Source organism: Callospermophilus lateralis, chromosome 8 (assembly GCF_048772815.1).
Source record: "Callospermophilus lateralis isolate mCalLat2 chromosome 8, mCalLat2.hap1, whole genome shotgun sequence".
Taxonomy (NCBI): domain Eukaryota; kingdom Metazoa; phylum Chordata; class Mammalia; order Rodentia; family Sciuridae; genus Callospermophilus; species Callospermophilus lateralis.
In genome coordinates, this window is record NC_135312.1 from 49,377,137 (window position 1) to 49,403,868 (window position 26,732).

Consider the following 26,732-nt stretch of genomic DNA (forward strand, 5'->3'; position numbering starts at 1 on the left):
CCAGACCGTATCCTCACTATTTCACTATTGGGAACAGAATGTCTTCTCTGATAAGCGGATACTAATTCCCAATAAGGGGAGTACTAAGGAAGAATAGAGATCCTTAGGATTAGATAGAGGGGAATGAAAGGAGGGGAGGGGGGAGAGGGTAAACAGGATACTAGAATGAATTGGACATTATTACATTGTGTGCATATATGATTGCATGACCAGTATAACTCTACATCGTGTACAACTAGAAGAATGAGAAGTTATATTCCATTCATATATAATGTGTCAAATGCATTCTACTGTCATGTTTAACTAATTAGAAAAAGAAAACAAAACAACAACAAAAGACTGGTTCAGCTTGGACCAGGAATACTATTTAGAGGAAGAAAATTATTACAAACCTTAATAAGCTTTTCATTAAAACATAAAACAATAATAACAGTGTCTCTAGAATAGACTTCATCAGTTAGTGCAGAGCAAATATTTCTTGAAATAATAAACCAGTAAAATTAAGTTATATCAGCCTTTCTCAAGGATATGACCCTTGCCTTGCTCAATTTGATATGAATTATAGAATAGGCATAATATCTTACACAAAAGTAACACTAAAGGATATCTATTAAATAAAAAAAATTATACTTTTTTAAAAACTATGTTCACATGAAATTGATAAAATTTTAATTTGAGATGAAATGATTGCAAAATGATTTCTTGTCTATGAAAAGATAAATAGGAGCACTGTGTTGCTTTTACTGAAATACAGTTAATGTGTCCCATAACCAGGTTTCTGTGAAAGATGAATCACATATATGATGGTGGTCCCATAACATTATATTGCCCAGTGATATAATAACCAGTTTAGTTTGTACAAGTACACACGTGATGTTAGCACAAAGATTAAATCATAAAATGGCACATCTCTCTGTATCTCCATCATTAAATGATGCATGATCAAACTACATCAAATCATAAAACTATATTATAAATAAACTATTCTAAAACCAACTGTTAATTAAATGCATACATCAAATTTAAGGGAATATATATAATTTGTAAGATTATGTTTCACTCTGAAAGTGAAGTAAAGAGAAAGAAAAAAAATTTAAAGATAAATAAAGATATAGTTCTTTTGGAAAAAATGGTTGCGTTCCATATGAGAATAATCTATGATTCTATTTCCAAAAGGAAAAAATATATATTTATTTTTGATAATTATCCTCTTGCAGATTTTATTTATTTGAGAAGGTCTTGATTCCCTCCTCATTTTTGAAGAACAACTTTTCTGGATATAGAATTTTTGCTTTGACAGCTTATCATATTTTGAATATGTCATTCCACAGCCCTCTACACCCCATTGTTTGTAATAAAAAATAGCCATTAATAATATTGAGGATTTATTTTATATGATGATAAGTTTCCCTCTGAGTGCTTTTAAAATTCTTTTTCTTTGGCTTTGGACCATTTAACCATGGTTTACTGATGGATTTATTTGAGTTTCTTCTACTTACGTTTGTTGAATTTCCTAAGTATGTGTTTTAATGTCTCATCAAATTTGGAAAATTTATATGCATTAATTTTTTCGAATATTTATTCAGATCCTTCTGGCCTCTATTTCCTGCTACTCCAATTATATCTGTGCTGTTCCTCCAAGTATCTTAATTTTTTTTTTACTTTTCCTCATTATTTTTCCTTTCACTTTCTCTAATTGGATCTCAATTCCATCTTTCAGTTTATTGATTTTTCTTTCACCATAATCTGCTGATAAGCCCCTGTAATATATTTTTATTTCAGTTTTGATATATTTCAACTCTAATTTCTTTTTTTTAAGTATATTCTATCTCTTTACTGACATGTTGAATTAGAAGAAACATCAATCTTATACTTTTTTCAGTTCTTTGGACACATTTTATTTTAGTTCATTGAGCATATTTTAAATTGCTAATTAAAGGCCTTATCTAATATGTCAAAAATCTGGGAATCCTCAATATAATTATATTGGTGGATTTCATCTTATGTATTGAAAAAATTTACTTATTTATTTACATGTCTCATGATTTTGTACTGAAATCCAAGCACATCAAATAATACAATGTGTCAATTCTGCAAGTTATATTCTCCCCTTATTCCAGGACTCATTTTTGTTTGCTTATTTAACAACATCATTAAACTAATTCTGTAAAACCTGTATTCTTTACCATGTGTAGCCATCAAAGTTGTTGTGCAATTTTATTAGCAGTTAATAGTTGGACAGATATTGAAAACAAAACAAAAAAACCTCAGACCAATAAGTGTCCTCATCTTTGCCAGAGTATGTTTTTCAATTTTCTCATGACTTTTGCTGAGGAAAAGAGCTCGGAAGCTCTTACTCCACAATTTTTGTTATTATCATTCACCTAGGATTATTTTGCTTATCTAATCATACTTGACACAAGCTACTCAAAATATGTTAAAAGTTAAAATACATACATGTATATATATACATATGTATATATATATATATATATATATATATATATATATACACACACACACACACACAGAGATATACATATATATCATTATAATTGTATACACTGCAAACACTCATTTTCTTTAAATAAATTTCCATTATCTCACATTTAAATAACATTTAAAAACAAATATAATGTGTAGATACCACACATCTTCCTCACAGTTTGAAAACTATATACCATTCAACTCTTCTAAATTAACTAGTCTTTCTTCACTATTAACATCAGATATAGCTATATCTAAGGAAACATCATGCATAAAAAGTTACAACAATCTTTAAAAAGATACATATTGTTTAAAAGACTGAAAAACAAAAACAGCACCAATCCAACAATTAGGAAAAAAAAAAGAAAGAAAAACAAAACACACAGTAGTTGCAATGTTTGGAAAAAACTGAGCACTTATACAGAAGAATTTTATTTTTATAAACAAATCATTTACAAAATTGCATAATGTCCCCACAAATTTCTAGTTGCAAGTGCAATCATACCAACATACTTTAACTCTCATAGGTACAGTCTGTCAAAGCTTTTTTGAGTAACTTCTGAGTGAAAACATGAGAAAAACAGAAAACTAAATTCAAAGAGAATATGTCATATTTTCTCAGAATTCTAAAAAAAAATAATTTTAACATGTCAGCCATCTTATTAGAAAAAGCATTTAAAATACATATTCAGTAAAATATTTTTGACATATAAAAGTATGGAGTACAAAAATACATCGTTAAGTACTTATTGATCATTATTAGCCAGCATCTCTTTCTATAGGGGTGATGAAAATGAAAAAAAAAAAAAAACAGAAAGAACTCAAGAATAGGCAATAAGAAAAAAAGGAAAGATTACAAGAAAGTTAAAAAAAGGAAGATCCTTAATGTAATATATACCATTAAGTTGACACTGACTATATCTGGATCACACATTTTTTTTCTTTAGTTGCATAAAAAGTTCTAATACCTTAACACTCTACTAGTATTAACTTTTTACATCAAAATTCTAAATGCAACCATAACTTTGTTGCAGAAGTATGGATTGAACACAGGACCTGTACATGTCAGGCAAGCCTTATATTACTGAATTAACATCCCTAGAACACAACCATGATTTTTAACAAGAGAAAAGAAATTCCAGATTAGTGAAATAAAAAGAAGACATATTGATTAGATGTTAACATATAATTATGAGTTAAAACAATACTAGTTGTTTTACTTCCATAAAAATTTTCTTAGTACTGATAAGTATAACTTAGGACTGATTAGTATACCTGATTTTCTCAGTGATTTGAAAAACAAAAGTAAACAGTTTGGGCTCTTGATATTGATATCTGAAGGTTGGCTACATTTCCTTACTTAAATTAAAATTAACCTTCCACATCATGTAAAATAATTTTAGTGTATATAACTTTTAAAGATGATTGCATATATATTATAGTAAAAGTTTTAAATGTTCAAATTGTTTAAATGTTTTTCTTTAAATGAGGATTAAAAAATGTTATTTGTCTTTGTGATAACAGTTTGATAGATTGTTAACTAGAGATAGCAAATGTTAAAATATTTAGTTATTAGTTAAATAAAAGTTCCGTCTAAATTGTTTTTAATGTAATATTCATGAAATAGATTTAATATTTTCAGTATAATATGATTTCATATGATATTATTTTTCTTATGTTTTCATATTGTACCTAATAGTATGGATATGTATTTAATTAAGCAGAAAAAAATGAAGTACTTAATATAATCTATGGAGAAAGATTGTTAGTATTAAAAATGTTATATGCATATACAAATATGATATACTGATATACGCTATTCTATATCATTTTTATATACCCAAAGAAGAAAGAAGAAAATTTCATTTTCCAATTAAAATTTTGTATTATTCCAAGTTTTACAGAGTAAATCTGACAGATCTAACATACTCTGTCTGCTTACATTAAGAATTACAAAGAATTTACATACCAAGAAAAAATACTTTGAGATTTAAAAAGACTTTTCTAATTTCTTTTACCCAAAATATTAATTTGTAATATGCACCAATGAAATAGAAAGCATTGTTAATTATAATAATCTTCCAATAAAACCATCTTTACTAAGCAATTTTCAGTAAAGAAAAATTCAAAATTGGAAAACAACCTTTGAATGCTGACCTAGCTGATAATCTGAAAAACATTTTAATTAATGGAATTTAAATGAATTTCCTATTGAATTTTCATTCCATAATTCTGCAAATGAAAAAAAAAATGGTTCCAGGTTTGATTTAACAATGATTTTATACATATTAAATTTTATTTCCTGTACAATATAACCATTATAAGGCAAATCAGCAGAAAATTAAGTCCATTTTATATATAAATTAATTTTAAAAATTTGTTAGTTACTTCAATGTTAAAATTTCCTGATGCTTGAACAACCTTTGTATCTTTTTATGGAGAAAAATACTAAGAGAGGAATATAATATAACTGATATTCATTGATTTGAAACTTCTTTCCCTATCACAATTCCCTTCTGTCTTAAGGAGCATATCCAGTGAATTTTCAACCTCCTGTGACTTTTAGCAATGATACATATGCATTTAGTTTAAGTTTAGGGGAAAATTTAATGAGATCTTACCCCATTTTTTGGAAAAGCAATCCATCCCAGGTCCCCCATAACAGTGCGTGAATCCAATAAATTCACTGAAAGAGAAATAACAAAAAGAGGAGTGAAATATATAACAACAACAACATATCTGTATCTCTATTTTGATAGTGTTAGTATGGTGATGCATGCATACCCAAGATTACAGCAGCACAATTCACAATAGCCAAACAGTGGAACCAGCATAGGTGTCCATTAACACATGAATGGATAAAGATAATGTGGTACATACACACAATAGAGTTTTATTCAACCATAAAGAAAAATGAAATGATGTCTTTTGCAGAAAAATGGATGGAACTAGAGACCATTATGTTAAGGAATAGGTCAAATCCAGAACGTCAAAGGTCATATATTTTCTCTCATATGTAGAAGCTAGAGAGGAAAAAGAAAAATAATTCAAAGGGAGATAAGTAGAGGAAAGGGACCAAGGGGAGAAAATTGGGAAAGGAGTGGGGGACATGCTGGGGAGTGATATGGGCCAAAGTATATTGTTATAGTGTGTACATATATGAATATGTAAAAAAAAAATCCCATCATTACATTAAAAACATGCAAAAAAAGAAAAGAACAGAAAAACATACACATTTATTGTGTAATTGAAATTAGATTAAGCTTCCATTGTGATGACCACAAGAGGTACAGTTTGTAGAAAATGTCGTTGGAATATAAGAGAACAACTTATTTTTCAATAAACAGAGAACAATTACAACAAAATATAAAAAGACACCATTACTTTAGATATTTTTTGCCAAATAAATGAAAAGTAGAAGATCAAATAATAAGAAAAAGAAAAAAAAAATAAAATAAATGCCCACAAAAACTATAGAACCATGTAGCTTGGTTAAAGGCACAATGTTTGGGGATTAAGCCACTACCATAAAATTGCAGCTAAATACACTTTATTTTCTTATGGAAAGTGCTTATGAAGCAATTAACAAATAATTTACATTATACAGCAATGAACTATTCCCAAGCTCATAACAGTGTGATATTATCTGAAATCTGTAATCCAAATTGCAAGTTTAATTAAGAAATAAATCTACACACCCTTAAACAAGGCAAGAAAACTATAGCAGTTCTTGGGGTTGTTGCTATAGTTAAGAGTCCACTGAATCCCTGAAGATGTCTTCTACTTAGATGTGACTAGACTCTAAAATTTGCTTCATACAAAATTCTCAAATCTGTTATATCCGGAAAGCCTAAGATACTTAGGAATTCCAGAGTAGCAATCTAATATCATCATTATAAAGGAAGCTATGGGTGAGTATATATGCAGACATGCACACAAACTCACACACAGAGATACACACGTACGTACATACATACATATCCACATATACACATAGTCCTTGTACACTGTCCCTGGGAAATCATACTAGTTTAAAGAGAACTATCTAATCAAATGCTTTAGAATTGGGTCATAGTTCATTGTCTAAGTTATTATATTTATCTCACATGGATGCATTTGGCCCACTGTACAACTGACTAACTTTTCATGAACATGGCATATGAATCCAAAAGGGAACCACATGGGTTATTCCCGGTAAGAAGTACTACAGTTTCATAAACCACATTCAAGAGCCAGAATCTTCAAACATTGATTCTAAATAACAACAACAAAAAAATTCTATCTGCCAATATAAACCTGGGGAAAAAAAGAAATTATAGTTGATGGACTGGAAAATTTGTTGTCACACTTTATAAAAGAATATAAGATAAAATCATGACTGAGAATATCATGATCAAAATTAAAACTGAAATTTTGTACATGCTATAAAATGTATACACAAATATTTAGTCTTTATTATCCATCATTTTATTATAGTAGCCCAAATTAGTGGGCAAAGCAGTACGTTCGTGAATGTAAATCTTAAAAACTAAGTTAAAATTCCATAATAATACTAGTAACATTAAAATTAATCAGTAATTTAGAATTCTAGGACACACAAAATATGCTAGTGTGGCGGAGGTTGTTATTGTTGTTCAATATATTTGTTTATCTCTATCACTACTTTTGAGTTCTTCAACTACAAAAATATATACTAAATAATGTTTGTATCACTTTGGTGTACTCAAAACATATTGCCTTCATGGAACAATAAAATCATTTGTGGAATTACTAATTCCTTAAAAGAAAGATGTCCCAAATGAAAAACCACTGTTTATTACCACAAAAACAAAAGCAAATCAACCAAAATTATTCTACTACTCTTTGAAATTGCAGATTCTATGAGTCAGGCCACTTCATATAATTTTTCAGTGAGATCCATATTTTTTCTTTTTGTTCTATTGTTGGTTTTTCAGCTTTCTGTGGGAATAGGCTACATTAAACATAAATGTCCTTGTCCTCATTTTAGTTTTCTGGGACACTAGGGCTATGTCTAGACATGACTAAGTACCAGGGGAGTGCAGAACCTAAATTGTTATGTTTATTCATTTTAATGATTCATTTGATTCATCTTTGATATTGAGCAGCAGTGTATCAGTGTAGATTAGATAAAGTAGAGCAAATCAGCAAACTAAGGGTGTTACTGTGATAGTAGTCAAATCAAATTTAATCCTGTGGTGGCAAATTGATGTGCATAGGAATTCCAGGAATTTGTAACTGGCCAGCCTGGTGAAACTACATGTCTTGTAAGTCTCTTAATAATATGTGAATTTGAAATATTCCCTATTACAAACAAAATTCCAAATGTCTTTTCAAAATTCTTTTATTGTCATCACTTGAATTAGCTTATAATCTACATGTTATTTTAATTTTATTTTTTTTTTGGCTCAACACAGACAGGAAGTAAATCGATACTGAAATACACTACAAAATACATGAAAAAACTGCAATAGAATTATATTCAATCTCATGATTTTATCAAAATGCTTTCTTGAGATAAATACATTAAATTTTTGTTCATAAAGTGCAGCATAAATGCTTTAGACCTGGAATAGTTCATCATATGTCTCAGAGAAAAAAAACTAAAATTTATATATAAATTTAAATATATATTCATAACTTGCTATATATCACTTAAATATATTTAAATAAATATGTTTATTTATCTATTTATTTACTTACTTATTTTACCTCTGGGCTTTGAACAAGACTCTTAAGCTTTCTCAAATGACCTCTCCCTTCTTGAATTGCTAACTTTTTTCCTTCAAGATGAATTTCAGGAATTACCATTTTCAGGAAGCCATCACTGATCCTCAGTTTCCTACTATAAGCTAGCTATTACTACAGAATACTCTATTGGAACTCCAGGTTTGACACATGTCCATGATCTTACTTTAAGCTCCAAGAGCTGAATCGCTATATTTGCCTTATGAATGAATCATCTGTGCAATGGGCAGATCAAGAGAGTGTGGCTGATTCAGCTTGCACTTGTGTTTCTTGACATTGATATTTGATAACATCTGAAGAGGACTACAACTCTGGGGGAGGAGGAAGGGTATTTCCCTACTAGCATTTAAGGGGAAGAAGCCAGGCATAAAGCTAAACATTCCGCAATACACCACAAATTTACCAGGAAACAATTTTCTGACCCAAATTTCACTAGTCCAAAATTGAGAAGCCCTACTATATACCTATTGATGCTACTAAAAAAAGATCTATTATTTCACCTTTTTTTTTTTTTTACAGTACAACATTAGCAGGATCTTCATTGACAGAAGGTACCATATTAGAAATGTACCTTAAGATCCCCAATTTTTAAGAAAATAAAAGTAATAAACTCATTTTCATTTAGTAAAAAAAAATGTAATAAAACAATCTTAGTTTTATTTAGGAAACTAGAAAGACAGTATTTTAACCACATAATTATATGTTAATTTTTCACAAAACCAGTGCAATTATTACAGGTGTTCTTTTTTATTCATCAACATTTATGTTTCTCAACATTCATGATAGTGTATGGGAAAAACAGTCTGTCACTGATGTCATTAATGCCTCCATTTCCCCTACTAATTACATAATAAAAATAGAAAATAAAAATAAATATAAAATTAAAAATATGAAAATGCAGTTACAAAAAAAAGAATAATTTACAAGGTATATTTAAAATGTGAATTTTCAAAACTTTATTTTCAAATTGTACTACCAAATTTATTTTTAAAAAAAAGGGAATTGGCAGTAATAGAGTACAACCACTAAGTGTCTTCTGTACTACAATTACAGTAATTAAATTGTTCTGAACAGTATATATGCTTGTTGTAAATTGCAATGAATACAAAATGAGTATTGATCTTCATTGTACAACTTAATTAAAACTTGTCCGGGCAAAGCAGCTAATGAATATAATTAGAGGAAATGTTTGATACCACAATTACTCTGGAAGACATTAATTAGATACCAGAAATTTTATGGAAAATGTTTTTATTCTATTATTTATATTTTAAAATGGAGCCGCATGATTAAAGTGAGAGGCAGCCTTCAATGTCATTTCCCTCAGCTATCTATCTTATAATCATGATGGAAATGGGTGTAATGGTTTGTATTCTAATCAGTAACTAAGAAGATTCATTTTCCAGGAAAAATAATTCTACAGGGGTCAGTGAGTATGGGCTCTACTGAAAATTCCTAAAGTTTATATATAGGAGTGAAAAATTCACATAGGAACTGTGTTAATAAGTAAAAGTCATTTAACTATGGATGCAAACAAATAATAAATTGTAATGAAAACTAATTCTAACTAATCATAAGTACGTTTTAATTTTGTTACTATACACTATTAATTTCAATTCTTTCTCAGACAAAAAAAGCTTTGAAAGAATTTTCTTTCAGAATAGCGAAGAATTGTTATCAGTCTTTGATGGGAATCAAGGGAAACAAGAAGCAAATGAGCACAATGGACTCACCTTCACTCATACCAGTGATTTCTCTTTTCTGGATAATTCCACTTAATGGTACAAATATGCTCTTCATGATTATAACTCAAACATTCATAACATAATGAATGTTTGAGTTATAATGTTACTGCATAACACTGTGATCACAGTGCTTTTCTCTTAACATCTTGCTAACATTAGTCTCTAAGAACAGGAAAACATATTGTATTCCCCAGGATAGAGAGACACCAGAATGAATGTTTTCACACTTCTAGAGTCAGAAGACATTTCAAGGGTATCTGATGACATCATTGTCCACCAGCATAGATGAGCTCTACATGTGGAGAGAACGTGTGATCCTTGAGGGGATGAAGGGACAGCAGGGTGCCAGAAGGTACATTCTTATTCTTACATTGTTTTTTCTTATTTCTTTTTTTCCTAAGATCTTCCCATTTAACAAACAATTATAATGGTGGTTAGGTCTCAACCAGAAAATGGGAAAAAAACATCTGGATTAGGAGCAGATAGGATAGTGTTCTCTTTCACTACAGACACGGAATCAAAGTCTCATTGCATACAGTGAACTTTTGATGGAAACTGGCTTATGGATTTTGATTTTTATTTAACAATAGCAGAAAAGCTACTGGATTCAATTACAATACACATTTGACTAATCTGTGGGAACAAACCCCAGCTAAACAGCTGTCTTTCCTTTTTCCTTGGTCCCATTTAGCACAGATGTGATCTGTTGCTCCCAGGCTAAATTTTATAATTTGACAAGGGCTTCAGGGAACAAAGAACAGTTGACCAAACGAATTTCAAGAAAGAGGACATGTGTTTTTCATTGGAAAACTAAGTTTATACATTTGGTGAAAATTCTGCTACAGGTTTAAGGGTGTTATGAAGACTTCTGGCATATCTTGGCTTTACGGTAAAAATCCATAGTCCACTATACTTCCATGGACAATGAATTGGTGCATATTCATTTCTTCACATTTTGTGCAATTCATGTACATAGCCTTTTTTAGAACAAAAAGAAGAAAGCATATGGGAAAAGAACTTATTGTGTGCTTATTATATGTCAGGTAATCTATTGAGCAATTTGTATATGTTCTTTTATCTAATCATATCAGCAAATCTACAGTAGGTTCAGCAAGAACACTGACAGGTTACAGTCATGTTCAGAGACCCAGTAGAGGAATAAAGGAGAAAGAAAGTAGAAGCAATAACTGAGACCTTGTTCAGTTATTGAGCCCTGTGTGTTATTCCTGTAGCCTAGTTTCCCACTTAGGACTTGGACATAAACCAATTTATTATAGCTTCCTCTCTCCCTGGATATACAAAGGCCAGAAACTAAGTCCTAATTATGCATAAACAATGTACAAAAACTCTGGATGCTAAACACTACTTGAAAAGCACTGCATAATAAAAAAAAATGGTTCTATTCTAAATTAACAGTAACCTCAAAGTGGCCATTAACATTACCCAACAAACCTATATTTGAGTAATTCGTTCTCTTGTGGATTAACCATAAAATAATTTGTAAAGATTTTAGTTAAAGTACATATAAATTAAGCCTCATATTTTCTTTCAGCAAAGGTCCTCTCTGCTTTCTTTACAAATCAAATTATTAAATGAGCTGTCAACATTCCTATCTATTCCTTCACATCCCTCTCATTTCTTATCTAAGTCATTTCAATCTGCCTATACAATCCCCACCATTTTACCCAAACTTTTGTTACCAAGTTCATGAGCAATAATCTTGTAATTTTAAGCTCCAATTTGCCTTATCTTTTGGTAGCATTTGGCCATTACAATACACATTTGATTAATCTGTGGGATTTGGTATGGATAAACATACCAAAACATACATTTCATCTCCAATGCAACATATTTCTGTGATATTCTTCTGTCTCTCTTCCCTCTAGAAGTTACCTTTCCATCCATGCATAGTGGTTCAGGCCTATAAAACAAATGGCTTGAGAGGCTAAGGCAAGAGGATTATGAGTTCAATGCTAGCCTCAGCAATTTAGAGAGGCTCTAAGCAACTTAGTGTGATCTTGTTTCTAAATGAAATATAAAAATTGCTAGGGATGTTGCTCAGTGGTTAATCTTCCTGGGTTTAATCCCCAGTACTAAAAACAAGAAGTTACTCTTCCTATACCAACCTTTCAAACCTTGGTATTAATCAATATTTTTGTATACTGTCTCCATTTCTTACACTATGACAACATTTCTTGATTAGGACTTGACAGAATAAAAAAAGGTGCTTTTGGAAAGAACAAAATTTTTAGTGTCAGTCCATACATACAATTAAAGATGAAGAATGGCTAGTCTATAGCAGTTCAGTTCACAATACCTAAATTATGGAACCAATTTAGATGCCCTTTAACAGATGAATGGATAAAGAAAATGTGTTACATATACACAATAGCATATTACTCAGTCTTAAATAAGAATGAAATTATGGTATTTGCAAGTAAATGGGTGGTTTGGATTATATCCTACTAAGTGAAATAAGCCAGTCCCGAAAAACCAAAGGCCAAATGTTTTCTCTGATATGTGGATGATAATTCCAAATAATGATGGGGGGAGGGGTGCTAGGAAAGACAGGAAGAACTTTGGATTGGGCAGAAGAAAGTGAGGGGAGGAGAAGGGGTGTGAGGATGAGAAGGATGGTGGAATGCGACAGACATTATTACCCTACGTATGTACAATTGCATGAACCGTGTGATTCTGCATTGTGTACAGCCAGAAAAATGAGAAGTTGTGCTCCATTTGGATACAATGAGTTAAAATGCATTCTGCTGTCATATATAATTAGAACAAATAAAAAATAATAACCTATCAATAAATCTCATTATTTTTCTATTAAAAAATGGCTAGTCTATTTATTTTTTGTTGGTTGGGTAAGTGGATGGCTTTAAAGATGATATAAGAATATAACCAAAAGGAAGGACCTCTATGAAGGCACTCATGAACTCCCAGGTCTCAGTTATTATAATCTAACTGTTAATGAACCTCCCAAAATCCATACACTATTTCTCACTTCTAAAATTCCTATCAATTTATAAAACTTCCTAGTATTTATGACCAAATTTATGGCATTAAATGATCCCAAATTCAACCTATCTCTTCCCCATAAAAGAAAAAAAAAATCCCTTCTCCTATATTCCTTTCTTTGGTGAATACAATGCCTTAAACTAGTTGGGCAAACCAGAAATCAGTCAACCTTGTCTTCCATCACCTTTATCCCCATATTGAATCACTGACAAAATTCCACTGATTCTAGGTATATCCTATCATAACTTTCTAAACTGCCTCTTCTGTTTCATTCTACAGTATCACCAGTCCAGCCAACTTTTTGTCATTAATTTTCACTTTAAAAGTCTCCTAAGTGGTTTGTTAGTGGAGAGGCCTGATCTCTGAAAACTTATTCAAAATCGTACATTCACAAAGTCCTTTCTAAGCCACCAATCCCATATTTCAAACCTTACAATTGTGTCTTTTTGTTCTAATGTAAGTCCTTCCAAGGTGACTTCCTATTTTCTTCTCATTTAATTCAGTCATTTTCTTTTCTATTTACACATCTGAACAACAATGAATTTCTTTTAGTTCCAGTTATGTGGTCCCACTGTTAATTCAGCCCTGTCCAATGAGTTTTGAAGGGGTTCTTCAATGGAAGAAAAATTTTGGTGGAAAACATTATTAAAGAATAACTCCTGATTGCTTTGAAAGTTTCTAAGTATGGATGTACTTCCTGGAACTGATACAATCGTCAAGAGAAAACAAGGAGAATTAGTGGGAAAGCAAAGCCTGCTGATGAAGGTTGGCAGAGTGAAGGTATGGGAAGTATCTTATGCCAAATTATATCACAGAGCTGCTAATCCTTCTAAACTTGAACCTCCCTCTCCTAGGACTTGCTATCACGTGGGAAAAATCAATTTTGTTGCTTAATCCAGTGGAGAATTGACTTGCTGTTCTGGGCAGACACACAATCTAATGGAAATAACTTCAAAATTGGCAAGAGTTTGAAGGCAAACTCATCTTTCTAATTCCAGAGTCTGTTTTCTTCCATCCTGTCTGGATAACTCCAAAATTCTATTCACAGAATTCTAATGACATTCACAAATGAGCTACTTGAACTGATTATTTGTCTTCAAGTGATTTCTAAAACAGATGATTTTGCTGACTCTTTGGATTGTAATGTTGCACTTAATTGTTTACTACTAAGAACACCCAGTGCTTTAATTGTTTGTTTCAAAATAATTTCATCTGTGTTCCTTTTACTTTCTTTTTATTTTGTTCCAAAATATTTATACCATCATATAGAAGTTTTAATTATCACTCAGTATAAAGGTCATAACAAAAATCATGTATCTATAATGAAAATAAATAAATAAATAAACCAAGCCAGGTGAAGTGGTGCACACCTGTACTCCCTGTGGCATAGGAGGTTGAGGCAGAAGGACCATGCATTCAAAGTCAGCCTCAGCAACTTAATGAGGCCCAAAGCAACTACTCAGCAAGATAAAAAAATCAGAAAAATCAACCAAAAATGTATACTAAAGTTTTTGAATTGTTAATACACTCTAAAAGTATGGCAGAGTGAAGATATGAGAAGTATCTTATGCCAAATTATATCACAGAGCTGCTAACTAACTAACTCCTTGGCAACAAGGAGTTCAGAGTTATTATCCACCTGTTAGTCTGTACAAAGTGTTTAGGGAAAGGTAACACAGAAATACACTAAGCTAAATTATGACTAATGAGCAGTCTGCTACACTCTAAGACACATAGCATGAAAAGAGCACTAGCATATGGTTTTCAGGGTCTACCTTGTCAGGTATAATAATTTAATTTGTCAAATCTTATGAATTGTTTTTATTCTAAAGAGAAAAATCAACAGTAGATGTCATAAGAGGAATAAAAATATGTTCACATCACAGAAGACTCTTGACTTCATACTTGCTTAGTTCTATACCACCACTTGTGTAGTCATTAGATGATGCTATTCCTTTTGAAAACAAAATATTGTAATTCCTCAACACTTGAAGTAAATGTGCTCATTCACAAATAACTTTGAATATGATTTATGGTACATACAATACTCATTAGTCCTGTGACATTGGCTTTGCTAACTTGTGACCTTGAGGAAATGATTTTACTTTGAAGCCCTCAATTCTCATATCTGTAACATCAGTGATTGAGAGTAATAAAATTATATGTACCTATACTTTTATATTATGTCCCTTAATCCTAACAATGATCCTTTAGTATGTGATGTTTCTCATTTTACAGATAAGGAAATTGAAGTTGAGAAAAGTTAAATAGGCCAATGGCCCAAGGTCCCAGAACTAATAAGCACTTAGCTGGAATCTAAATCCAAGTCGATCTGACTCCAAAGCTCTTTCTCTTGCTTCTATATCACACTTGCTTCTATATCACACTTTTATGTCTAGCTTGCTGAATACAAAGATTCACTCCTTTGAAATTCTTAACTCTTCTATTAGTGAGTTTTATTAAATTAGTGAATTATGGATAGCATGTTACAGAAGCCAACATCTACCATAATGATCTAATCATATTGTATATAAGATGGAAATCCTCAGATACATTTATCTTAGCAGAGCAGACACTAGTTTTTCCTAGGGGAATCACAATTTATTATCACATTTTCAATAGCAAGTACAAGTTTCAGAAAGTAGAAAGGTATATAAGAAAGTAATGATGAATTCTCTTTTCTTAACTGTTTGATTTTGCTATTCATTATGCTCTAGGGACACGAATTGAGGCAAAGTAGGGCATCTATTTGTCTAAATATACTGTCTCCTTAAAAGTCAAATATCAACAATAAGCTATTAAAATATAATGGAAAATGTGTGTAAAATTGATTCTTTGTTTTCAATGAATCTTTACCCCAGTCCCTAATTACTCCTAATGCTTGATAGAAATATATTGAACCTCAAGACAATCTGTGTAATTGTTAGCATTCCAGCCTTGAGGGTAGGATAAATGATGATTGGATCGGAATATGAACTAAAACAGACAGAAGCTTCCACAAACTTATAGTCATTATTTTAAAGTAACAGCATTTACTGAACATAAGAAAACAATGGGATGGTCCAGTGGCCCTTTTAATAAAATAAGAAATAACCCTAATTTTTTCTAAGTTATTATTTTCATGTTAGTCATTTTTATGTTAATCTTCCAACTTAGTTAAAATTTAATTATGATGTAAACCCTACATGATGATTTTTTTGTTACCTAAAATAGAAAAAATATAGTACAAGGGATCTTTGGATAATATTTTGTCATCATTCAAAATATAAAGCAATATGAGAGAAGTACTAATAATGTACAATAAATATTGAGTCAGATAATTTTAGAGGCTCTTACAAGCATTTTATTAACAGTTCTAAAAATTCATTTCAAAAAAGCTACCAGAATTCAAAGTAGTGAGAAAAATTTTAATAAAAATATTATAAGTCTATTAAAATACAATGACTCATGTAAGAACAAGGTAGGAGTAATCATTTTTGGTTACTTAGTCTCATACCTATAATCTATTTTTGGCCACAATATACCTCAATAATTGGCTATCTTTCCTTTAACAAAAGTTACAAAAGAAAAAAAAAGCAACAAAGTAAAATAAAAATACTCTCATTTATATACTAGTGTGTCATATACTGTTTTGTATCTGTGAAATATCCACAAATTATCTCCTTCCTTGCTACCAGAATCTCACTTGTGGTTAGAGTTGCAATGCAAAATGAATCATGACTGGCCTTTGCAAATGATAATAACCATGTTTCTATTATTTTACCCTCCATCCAATCTAGTGAATCTGTACATAGTTATTTCTAAGGAGAAAGAAGCAAAAATCTGCTCACCAGTTGCTGAGAAAATTTTGTTGTATTAACTAAATAAATAACACATCTGACCTGGTTCTTGGCTCTTCTCTTTCCCTTCATTTTTTACTCTGAATTAGATGTGATTCTTAAAAGATCTATCAGCTTTCTTGCAACCATAGGCAATGAGTATAGAGAAAGAACAAGAAAATCACAAGGATTCCTAACATCATTAAGCTCCTGAACAAGGCACCAAACATCTACCCACAAATGTCTTTCTCAAACATGTTTTAAAATAGTTAAGTCACTTTTGGGTAGTTTTTCTATTATACGTAATTTACTATAATCCTATATAATACAGACAATATATAAACAACTGAGGAACTTTTGTCCAAGTGCTATGGAACACAATACCACCTACAATGAAGTTTTATTCATTCAATAAATGTTTATTGAGTATCTATTTAAGTGTCAACAATATTTCTAAGCCCCAGGACACATCAGTGAATAAAACAGGAGTATTTTTCTGGTTACTTACCTTCCTTCTGAAAGTTTGTCCCTGTGACTACTTGTTTGAATTTATATTACCTATGAAATAATCCATCAATGTCCCTCTCCTGAGTCAGACTGTCTTAGGGTATAATTATCTAAGGAAATATTAATCAAAGAATATGCCTTAAGGATCAGTTTTGAAATCAATGGCTATATGATTGATTATATCTCAAATTATACTTAGAATGTTTTTTTTTCTTTTGTACTTGGATACCTGCTTTTCTGACCTCTAACATCCTGTATTTCTCTATTATACATAGGGTAATCTGAGAATCATCTATATCACCTTTAGCCTTAGAATATTTTCATATTCTCCTTTTATAAATTAATGATAGAAAATATTTAGACAGCATTTTCTGAGTATTAGCTATGTATAAGCTTTATTTTACACACACACACACACACACACACACACACACATCTCCCCAAAGTTTGTGTATTAAAGTCTAAGTCCCCAGCATGACATTATGGAAAGGTGTTGGAAACACCTGTGGTGGGGCCAAGTGGGAGTCCTAAGCTCATAGGGGGCATGACCTTGAAAGTAACAGTGGGACTCCAACCCCTTTTACTTTCTTTCATTTCACTGCCAGAAGTGACTAGCTTGCTCCACCAAAGTACTACTGCCATCACACACTGCCTCACCACAGGCCCAAAGCAACAGGGCCAATTAATCATGTATTGAGGTCTCCAAAGCTATGAGCCAAAATGTAACTTTCTTTTTGTATGTTGATTATTCAGGTATTTGTTACAGTGATACAAAGCTGACTAACACAGAATCTCATTTTGTTGGTGGTGGTAATGTTGTTATTGTTGTTTTAAGTGTGCTTCTATCATCCACAATTGAATGATCTGCAGTACTTTTTAAACTTGTAAATACATTGGCTCCTTTTAAAACTTGCAATCTCAGGCTATTAGGTGGAGCCTAAGAGACTGCATTTGAAACAATTTCTCCCCATCACTCACCCAAGTGATTCTTATACTCAATTAGAATTAGACAACATCAGAACTAGGATAAGTCTTAGTTTAATAGGGTGAATCCACCTATGATACAGTTGTTGATTTGTTTTGGTGATATCAAATAGTAGTAGAAGCCTCTAATCTTTTTATTGATATCATTGTAGACTGGCCCCAGTTCTGTACACATTTTCTATCTTTAGTACCTCTGATCTAAACAAAGGTTATTCAGTAAAGACAAACAGAATTATCTATCTATGTTCTAAAACTATATATTCTCAGGATCTGAAATTATAGACTTTTTATAGAAATTGTTTTAATAAATTTTGATTTAATGAGTTTAGAAGGGTCCAGACACGATATCTTTAACAATATTTTTACTTTAATTCTTATGAACACCTCTGGGTTAGGAAACTTGTTCAAAGTAAACTATAGTGCACATCATCATTTGCTTTTAGCAAGATGTTTAGAAAGCTAGAAATCAATATGATATCACACTGATCTTCCACATAGCATTGTTTTTGCATCTTAACAAAGTGTGGTTTTCAAACTGAGCTCACAATGGCCTCTCAAGTTTCAAAAGAGAAGTCGCAGAATCACAAGCTAATAAAGGGAAGGAAGCAGGAGGCGCAGACACAGCCAGGAAAACCCAATAGCTCTCTCCTTACCTGCTTTAGGTATTGGCCTTCTACTGTTACTTCTTTTCAATGAAAGTTTCTGCTATGTAGGAAAAATGTTTTTGGAAACCACTGATAATGTTATAGCCTAAGCTCTCCACAGTATATAAGAACCCATCAGGTAAAAATCAGTTTTGCATATTTTGAAAATCAAGAATTTTTTTCATGACATCATTCATTCAATATTTCAAACAAAACACTATTGAAGTTATCTTCACTCAAATGCCAGATTCAGAAAAATTGTCAGTTTCCTGATGAATTGACAGGTATTTAGCAGGGAATGAGGACTATGTAGCTGAAAGTTTATGCTAAAGTTTTCTATTCAATTGTGTTAGCATTCATGATAGATATTTTCTTAATATAAGGCTTCTTTATACATCTATTCTTATGTTAATTGATTTTCTTTTGAAGAAGATGAGCTTTATAAAACACTTGAAAGATAATATGCATAAATAAAATTCAAATGATAATGCTAAGCACATTTAGATCAATGCAATCTCTTGCAGAATAGGTACAACCAGGATCTCCAGCATCATATACCCATGATTCCCAGTTTATCAGGTTATGTATCATATGACACAGTACAACTTGCTGAACTTTTTACAAATACAATTTCCTTTAATGTACTGGGAAAACAGTATCAATCTCAGAGTTATTGTGAGAATTAAAGCCTATGTGATAAAGATTATGTGGTAGTTATCATTTTCACCCCTCCTATCTAGAGAAAGGTTCAAATTGAAGAATTTTTATAGCTGAGTAGTCCAACATTAACTAACCACTGGTACTGTTTATGTATTTGCTATTTTTTTTACATCAAATGAAAATATTTTTCCCTAGAGAGAGGAATTAATTAAACACACTAACCAGAAATAAAACAAAGTATAGTTTTAAAAAGAACTTTTTTTCCATATAAATCTGTTTTAATGCCATTCTGTTCACATAGTGGATGGTATACATATTCTGTGTTTTTTTCACCTGCAATATTAATAATTACCACCACATTGTAAATCTAAAGTGCTTCATAAAGTATGTGACAGTGAAAAAATCCAGGAAATCTAGAACAAGTGAAAGAGTAAATCCATCCACTCCCAAGAAATTTAAACCATTAAGAAACAGATTTTTTTTGTTTTTTTTGTTTGTTTGTTTGTTTGTTTTTTAGGTAAAATAAAGTCATTCTTAAAGTAGAAAAAAATGTTTTTTATGTTAACTGATAAAGGTTCAAGTTTAATATATTCTGTGAGAGTTTAAGAAATTAGAGGGGGAAATCAGTAATTGATTAATTTTTTTAAAGATAATGGGCACAAGATATCACTAATTGTAATCCCAGTAGAATTTTATTTACCTTTGGTAAATCTAAATGATTTTGGTAAATCTAAAATATAGTATTCTACTGACAGATTTCTTGATATTAACTTTCTCTGCTTGGCAAATCATACATTTCTGACCTGGCAACTTCTCAATTTATAAGAGATTTTATAAAACCAGAAATTCTGACTCTAATAGTATGGATTTAGGAAAGAAGCTATATTGGGTCCACCAGCAATATAGTAATAAGGTGAGGCAGTGTGGTTAAAAGTAGGGACTTTAAAGTCACTTGAAGAATTTACTTAATGCCATTCATTCATTAAGCATAAATTTATTAAGTATAACATACTTCACTGATGTTCCATATGGATAACTGAATTTTGAAGCTGGCTTTTAGTGAGTTTGAAGACAGGCAATGCTTTCTTCAAATTGATGCATCCAATAAATGGAAAAAAGATATTATACTGCCAGTTTCATTGGAATTAACTTGACTTGGTTGGCAAATCATACTATCTTTTAGTGGTGAATTTTTGTTTAAAACGAGAACTGTTTTTCTGGTTAACGTTTAATTTTTACAGGGATTTATATACAAATCAATGATCAGAAATGTAAAGATAAATATAAATACAATTACATTTCAATGTAATAAGCTAGACCTGGAATAAAAACAAGCACACAAACTTGGAGAAATCATCTTTCATAGACCTAGGCAGCAAGATCAAACCATCCAGGTAAAGGAAAAAAAAAAAAAATGATGTTTCTAACTGAACTCAGAGAATCCATCCACGCTGAGAGAAGTTCCCCACCATAGGAGCCTTCCCACAGAGTGTTCAACCACAGGAGAGGTTAGCAGAAGCAAATCACTGAGAACTTTGTACTTAGGCTCAAGGAGTTTAGATTTTATCCTAAGGGCACTAGAGGACCATTGAAAGGTTTTACCCAGGGAGTAAATAAGAGCTGCTACAGCTATTGAACTGAAGTCAAGTGCTTTTCTTCTGGTATTTCCACTTACAATAAATATTAGACAGTACCCACTGACTAATGCAGAAAATTAGACCTTGCTAAATGTCAGAGTGCCAACCCACACCATTTTTTAGCACATATAATATTTAATATTTATATATTGTTAGCTATATGCCAGAACTTTTTACATAGTACTTGAATGATGTGAAGTCACTTAATCTTTACAATCCTAAACTATATTTTAATAATATTCCCATTTTACAGATGAGAAAAACAGAGACTGAGAGGTTTTTTAGATAATATAAGGTTCACCTCCACAAGTGTGGCAGTGATTCTACAGTAATAAGATGTTGGTTTTTATATAATTTCTGACTTTTTTATTTATTTATTTATTTTTTTGATGGTGGTGCTGGGGATTAAACCCAGGACATTGCACATGCAAGGCAAGCACTATAACGACTAGTTACATCTCCAGCCCCTGACATTTTAATAACTCAAACTCTCTTGTTTCAGTTCCTTCATTTAGAACAATGAATTGTTCTAATCTATCCTACAGACATTTTTATCAGATTCAAATGCAATGATGTAATTTCATAATATAAACTATGTAAAAGTAATTATAAAATGTTTACCATAACTTTGTATATAATGAAAAAACATGCAGGGTTTCGCTTTAAGGAAAAAGTTGAATACATTTTCTGTAGTGCCCTCTCTGGTTGTGAGAACTGACTGAAAAAAATATATTTTGTTATACGTTAGATTAAAATTATACTTTCAGAACCCCCTTTCCTAGTGATCAGCAATAGATAGCATTGTTTGGAGAAGAGAGTTTCTTAAATGGGATTTCGTGTACCAAAATCTAGACCTAGAATCTAGTCTGGGTTAGAAATTGGGAATTGAATTGTTTATATACTAAAATAACAGCGGAAAAGTGAAGTAGTAAAGAATACATGCCTTGACACAGGTGTTGGAGGGGAAGGGAAGAGGCTTGGGGTTAGAAATGATGATGGAATATGATGGACATAACTATCCAAATTACATGGATGAAGACACGAATTGGTGTGAATATACTTTGTATACAAACAGAAAAAAAAAGAAATAGTAATAATTAAATAAACAAGAAAAAAGAAAAAAATACATGCCTTGAAATGGAAAGAAGGAAATGTATGAGAAGAGATATGGTCTGTGCTAATGGAGGTCTAGACAACTAAGAGTGGATGGGCCAAATCAGTGTCCAAGAGTAAGATAACCAGCAGTTGATCCAACTATTTAATGGAGTTATGAGTGAGCATATGAGGAAATGCCTCCTGAACACCACATGAATTTTTGAACATACTTTTACTATACTTCTCACTATCTGAGGAATAAACCTTTATTTCAGAGGACAAAGGTCAGAGTAGCTATGGAAGTCTGGAGGACAACAATCTCCCCTTGAAGAAGAGTTGGTAAAAGCATTACTTTAATCAGACTGCCTGGGTTTAAATGAAGGCACCATCTTTCAACTGGGCAAATTATTAAAGTATTCCCTGCCTTTCTTTCCTCATGTATAAAACACAAGGGTGATGATGATGATAATAATAGTAATAATGATTATTTCTCCTAGACTCCTTTATAGGAAGATAATACGTATATAAAACAGAGCAATTTTTGGCACACAGTAAGTCAGTAATGAATATTAGCTATGACTACTACATAGAGTATGCACCTTCATAAGCACACAAACCTAAACATTTTACAAGCAAATCTAAACACATTTCAAACTTCCTTATACCTGTTTATGTCCACCCATATGAAAAAGATAAGTCCCCAGAGAATTAAGTTAGAACATTTCTGAAAATATAAAAACCCAATTATGTTGCTAAGTAATATTTTAAATTCAGCATATTACTAAACAGGTTAGTAAATTGTATGTTTCAAATCAAAAACAGAGGTGTCAAGTTACAGTATCAGACATTTGTTTAAATAAACTTCTAAGAATACAATGCTCCCAACTTTCCAATTTTTAGCATTATCTTTCAGGTCATTTTAATGACTTTCTCTATATATATGGATCATATTATAAATGCATGTGTATATGTATAATAAATTATATTATAAACATCTGATATATACACATATATAACACATACATATATATTATACACATATGACATACACATATGTATGTTATATATGGCATACACATATATTATATACACATACACATATACAATACATATATTTTTGAAGGTAAAACTAATAACATACTATGCTAAGACTAAATACTTGATTATATTTCTTGATATGTTCTATGACTAATCAAAAATATGTACCACGATCTTCCTGGGGGAAAAATGAGGTTAAATGTCACATTTATAATCCATGATCTTTATACTTATGATTTCTCCTTTGTTTCCCAGTCACATCCCAATATTCAACATTAAATAATGAGGAAAATCAACAGAAAATTAGGACAACGCCATGGGCTTGGTTTTTATCTTGTCCTGTTCTGTGCAATTCCCTTTGTGAGATTGTTTTCCCACCCCATATTCCTATTAAATATCCAATGCAAGGAAGATGATGACCTGTGACTGTAAAATCATGACTCAAATACCCCATACATAGTAGTGAAGAAAAAAACAGAGGCTCACATTTTTGGGGGTATCCATGTAGTTCTAGGAATTTTACAGGGTGACCTATGTAAAATTATTATTTAATTTTTCATAGCAACTTCACAGTGTACCGTAACATCTCACTTGAACTATGTGCAATCTGAGGTGGATAGGTCAAGACCATACACCTAAGACACTGCAGAGCTGATTTCCTTGTCTGTACATCTCTTAATTCTGAGGTACTTCCACAGGAGGCAGCCTACACTGAGGTTAATTAAAATGAAGACACATTCCTATCCTCTACTAGGATAGGAAAGGCAGCAGAACACATCAGACACTAGTATGGCAATATGTAAAAAAGTGGATGTGTAACCGATGCGATTCTGCAATCTGTATACGGGGTAAAAATGGGAGTTCATAACCCACTTGAATCAAAGTGTGAAATATGATATGTCAAGAACTATGTAATGTTTTGAACAACCAATAATAAAAATTTAAAAAATAATAAAATAAAATGAAGCTACAAGGCTCTCAATGACATGGGCCACTTCCATGCTACTAAGTGTTCATGGACCTGGGTTTCTGTTGTATTTGTAAAAGTAAGATATTACTTTATTTTTTTAAGAAAATTACCTCAAATAATATAAGCTTTTATCTTTAACTTTATGCAGAAAACAAAGAATTAAGATACATGAGCTATTCAGAACACCTAATCAGTTTTATTTTTAGACTTCCTCTTTCTTTGTACTAATTATATCCATGTAGAGCCCTACCAATTCAAAAATTGTTTTATTCCATTTGTTCTCCACAATAGTCATAAGTATTGTTATTCTAAGTATATTACAGATAAATGAACTGGACTAAAAAATAAATGCACTATTTAAAGTTTTAAGTGACAGAGACTAGCATTAAAAAAAAAAGTGTTTGTTTTAGAATTCCAAAGCCAAAGTTTTATTTGTTCTTCTGATTTTTCTATGATTCCATAGCACTTAATTTTTTTCCTACTGTGTTTCAGAGTCTTAACTCAAAACCAGTGCTTCCAAATCTGCATATTCAAAGTGGTTCTTTAGTTTTATTGCTGCTGTTGTGTCCCTCCCTCCCTTAAAGAGAAATCAAATATGGTGGTTAGAAACTCATGGTTTAAATGCTTTGGACACGGCAGTTTTCAAGTATTCCCTACCCCAAAAGGCTGGCTGTAGACTTTTCTAGGAGGCTCATTATGCATCACTACACTGCTTAGAGTGAAAGCCTTGAGTGAAATGAGAGCTCACAGTCATCTTCCTCAGGACCAGGCAATTTGTCTCACCTTTCCAGCTAATACTGGAGGGGAGGGCTTTGAGTGAAAGCTAAACTTGGCTCACAGAGCAGCTCCTGCTGGGGACTGCTGGGCTTTTCTGGTGCCAGCCAGATCTACCTGCTGAGTATATCTTTCCATAGAAAAGACATTAACAGGCATCCTGGAACAGGAAGGTTCAGCCAGTCCAAAGTAAATTAGTGAATCTTTTAAGAGAGGCAAAGCTGACAGAGACATCTTAAACTCCTGTATTTCTGATTAACCACAAAAAGTATGACTGAGTTGGATAATGTCTATTCTTTGCCTTTAGAGAAAAGTCCCCAATTTACTTAAAAAAAAAAAAAAAAAAAGAATATTATCTTTTTAATGCCTGTTTGAAATCATGGTTTCCTGGGGGTGTTGGAACATATCAAGCATGGGCTCTCTACCCTCTTACACTGCCTTTGTGGGGAAAGGAGGGAAGGAGAGAAAGAGATGTGACAGATGAAAATAAGAGTGTGAAATTATAAGAGAAAAAAGACATTATCCATCTTTGAGCAAAAGAACAGACTGTATTTTCCCTAAACCTTCCAATAGTTAGCCTGAAACATGTTTCTAAGTAAGAACATTTTCTCACAAAGCATATGCAAAATATTTCAACCCTCAGGTTTTGGCTCTTGTTTGTTGTTATTGTTGTTGTGGTGGTGGTGGTGGTTTGTTTGTTTGTTTTGGGTTTGGGTTTTTTTTTTTAATCACAATTATTTACTCAGAGCTGTGGGTCCAGCTTATTTAGAATTGAAGACAAACTTGATGGATAGAGAAGATGACCTGGGCAATAGTCCAGCAACTAAAACATAATTAGAATTATTACAAACACTTTAATCCCAATTATTTAATTCATGGGGTGTCTAATGCCACAAGTATTTGGCATGTCTCAACAAAACAGATTAAAAAAATAGAAGAAATGTCTAGTTGGGTCGTTAACCATTTATTGAAAGCAAAGTAAGAAGAAAAAAAAGAAGGGAGGCAGATCTCAGAAGACAGATCAGTGGAGAAAGGAGATTGAGGATGGGGGGACAAGGGATGGGAAAAGGGAGGAAATAGGAAATAAATTTGACAAAATTATGCCATGTACTTTTGTGAATAAACCACAATGAATTCTGTCTTTACATATAACTATAAAGCAACAATTTAAAAAATAGACGAAAAACACCAAATATTTGAATCAATTTGAACTAAAGAAGCTTTTTTATTTGTTTGTTGTTCTGTTTTGTTTTTAATTAGGTTATGGTTTGTATCTTCAGAGTCATGGTGAATCTAAAACAAAATTAGAATGTGTGTGTGTGTGTGTGTGTGTGTGTGTGTGTGTGTAGTATTCTCTTTATATAAGATAAAAATAAAATAAAAGCCAAACATTGATTTATATTTAATTTGGGATAATACTACATTGACATCCCTCCCAATCCTTTCTCCAGTCTTATGATAACCCTTCCACACACCCCAAACACATCCATGGGCACATACACATAGCCTAGACAAGTTATCAAACTATGCTTAAGAAGTGCCTAATAATAAAAGGCATGGACACTGAGTCACTTGGAGATACAGAG

General features: G+C 31.7%; 1 protein-coding gene across 11 annotated transcripts in view; it reads right to left on the reverse strand.

The window, feature by feature from the left end:
* The window catches only part of Epha5 (EPH receptor A5), a 334,483-nt gene that overhangs the window by 300,680 nt on the left and 7,071 nt on the right, over positions 1-26,732 (reverse strand). For all 11 annotated transcript variants that reach the window (XM_076865180.2, XM_076865181.2, XM_076865179.2 and 8 more), the window contains exon 2: positions 5,109-5,173. In XM_076865180.2, coding sequence (XP_076721295.2) covers positions 5,109-5,173 — 65 coding nt within the window. The remainder of the gene's footprint in view (positions 1-5,108; positions 5,174-26,732) is intronic.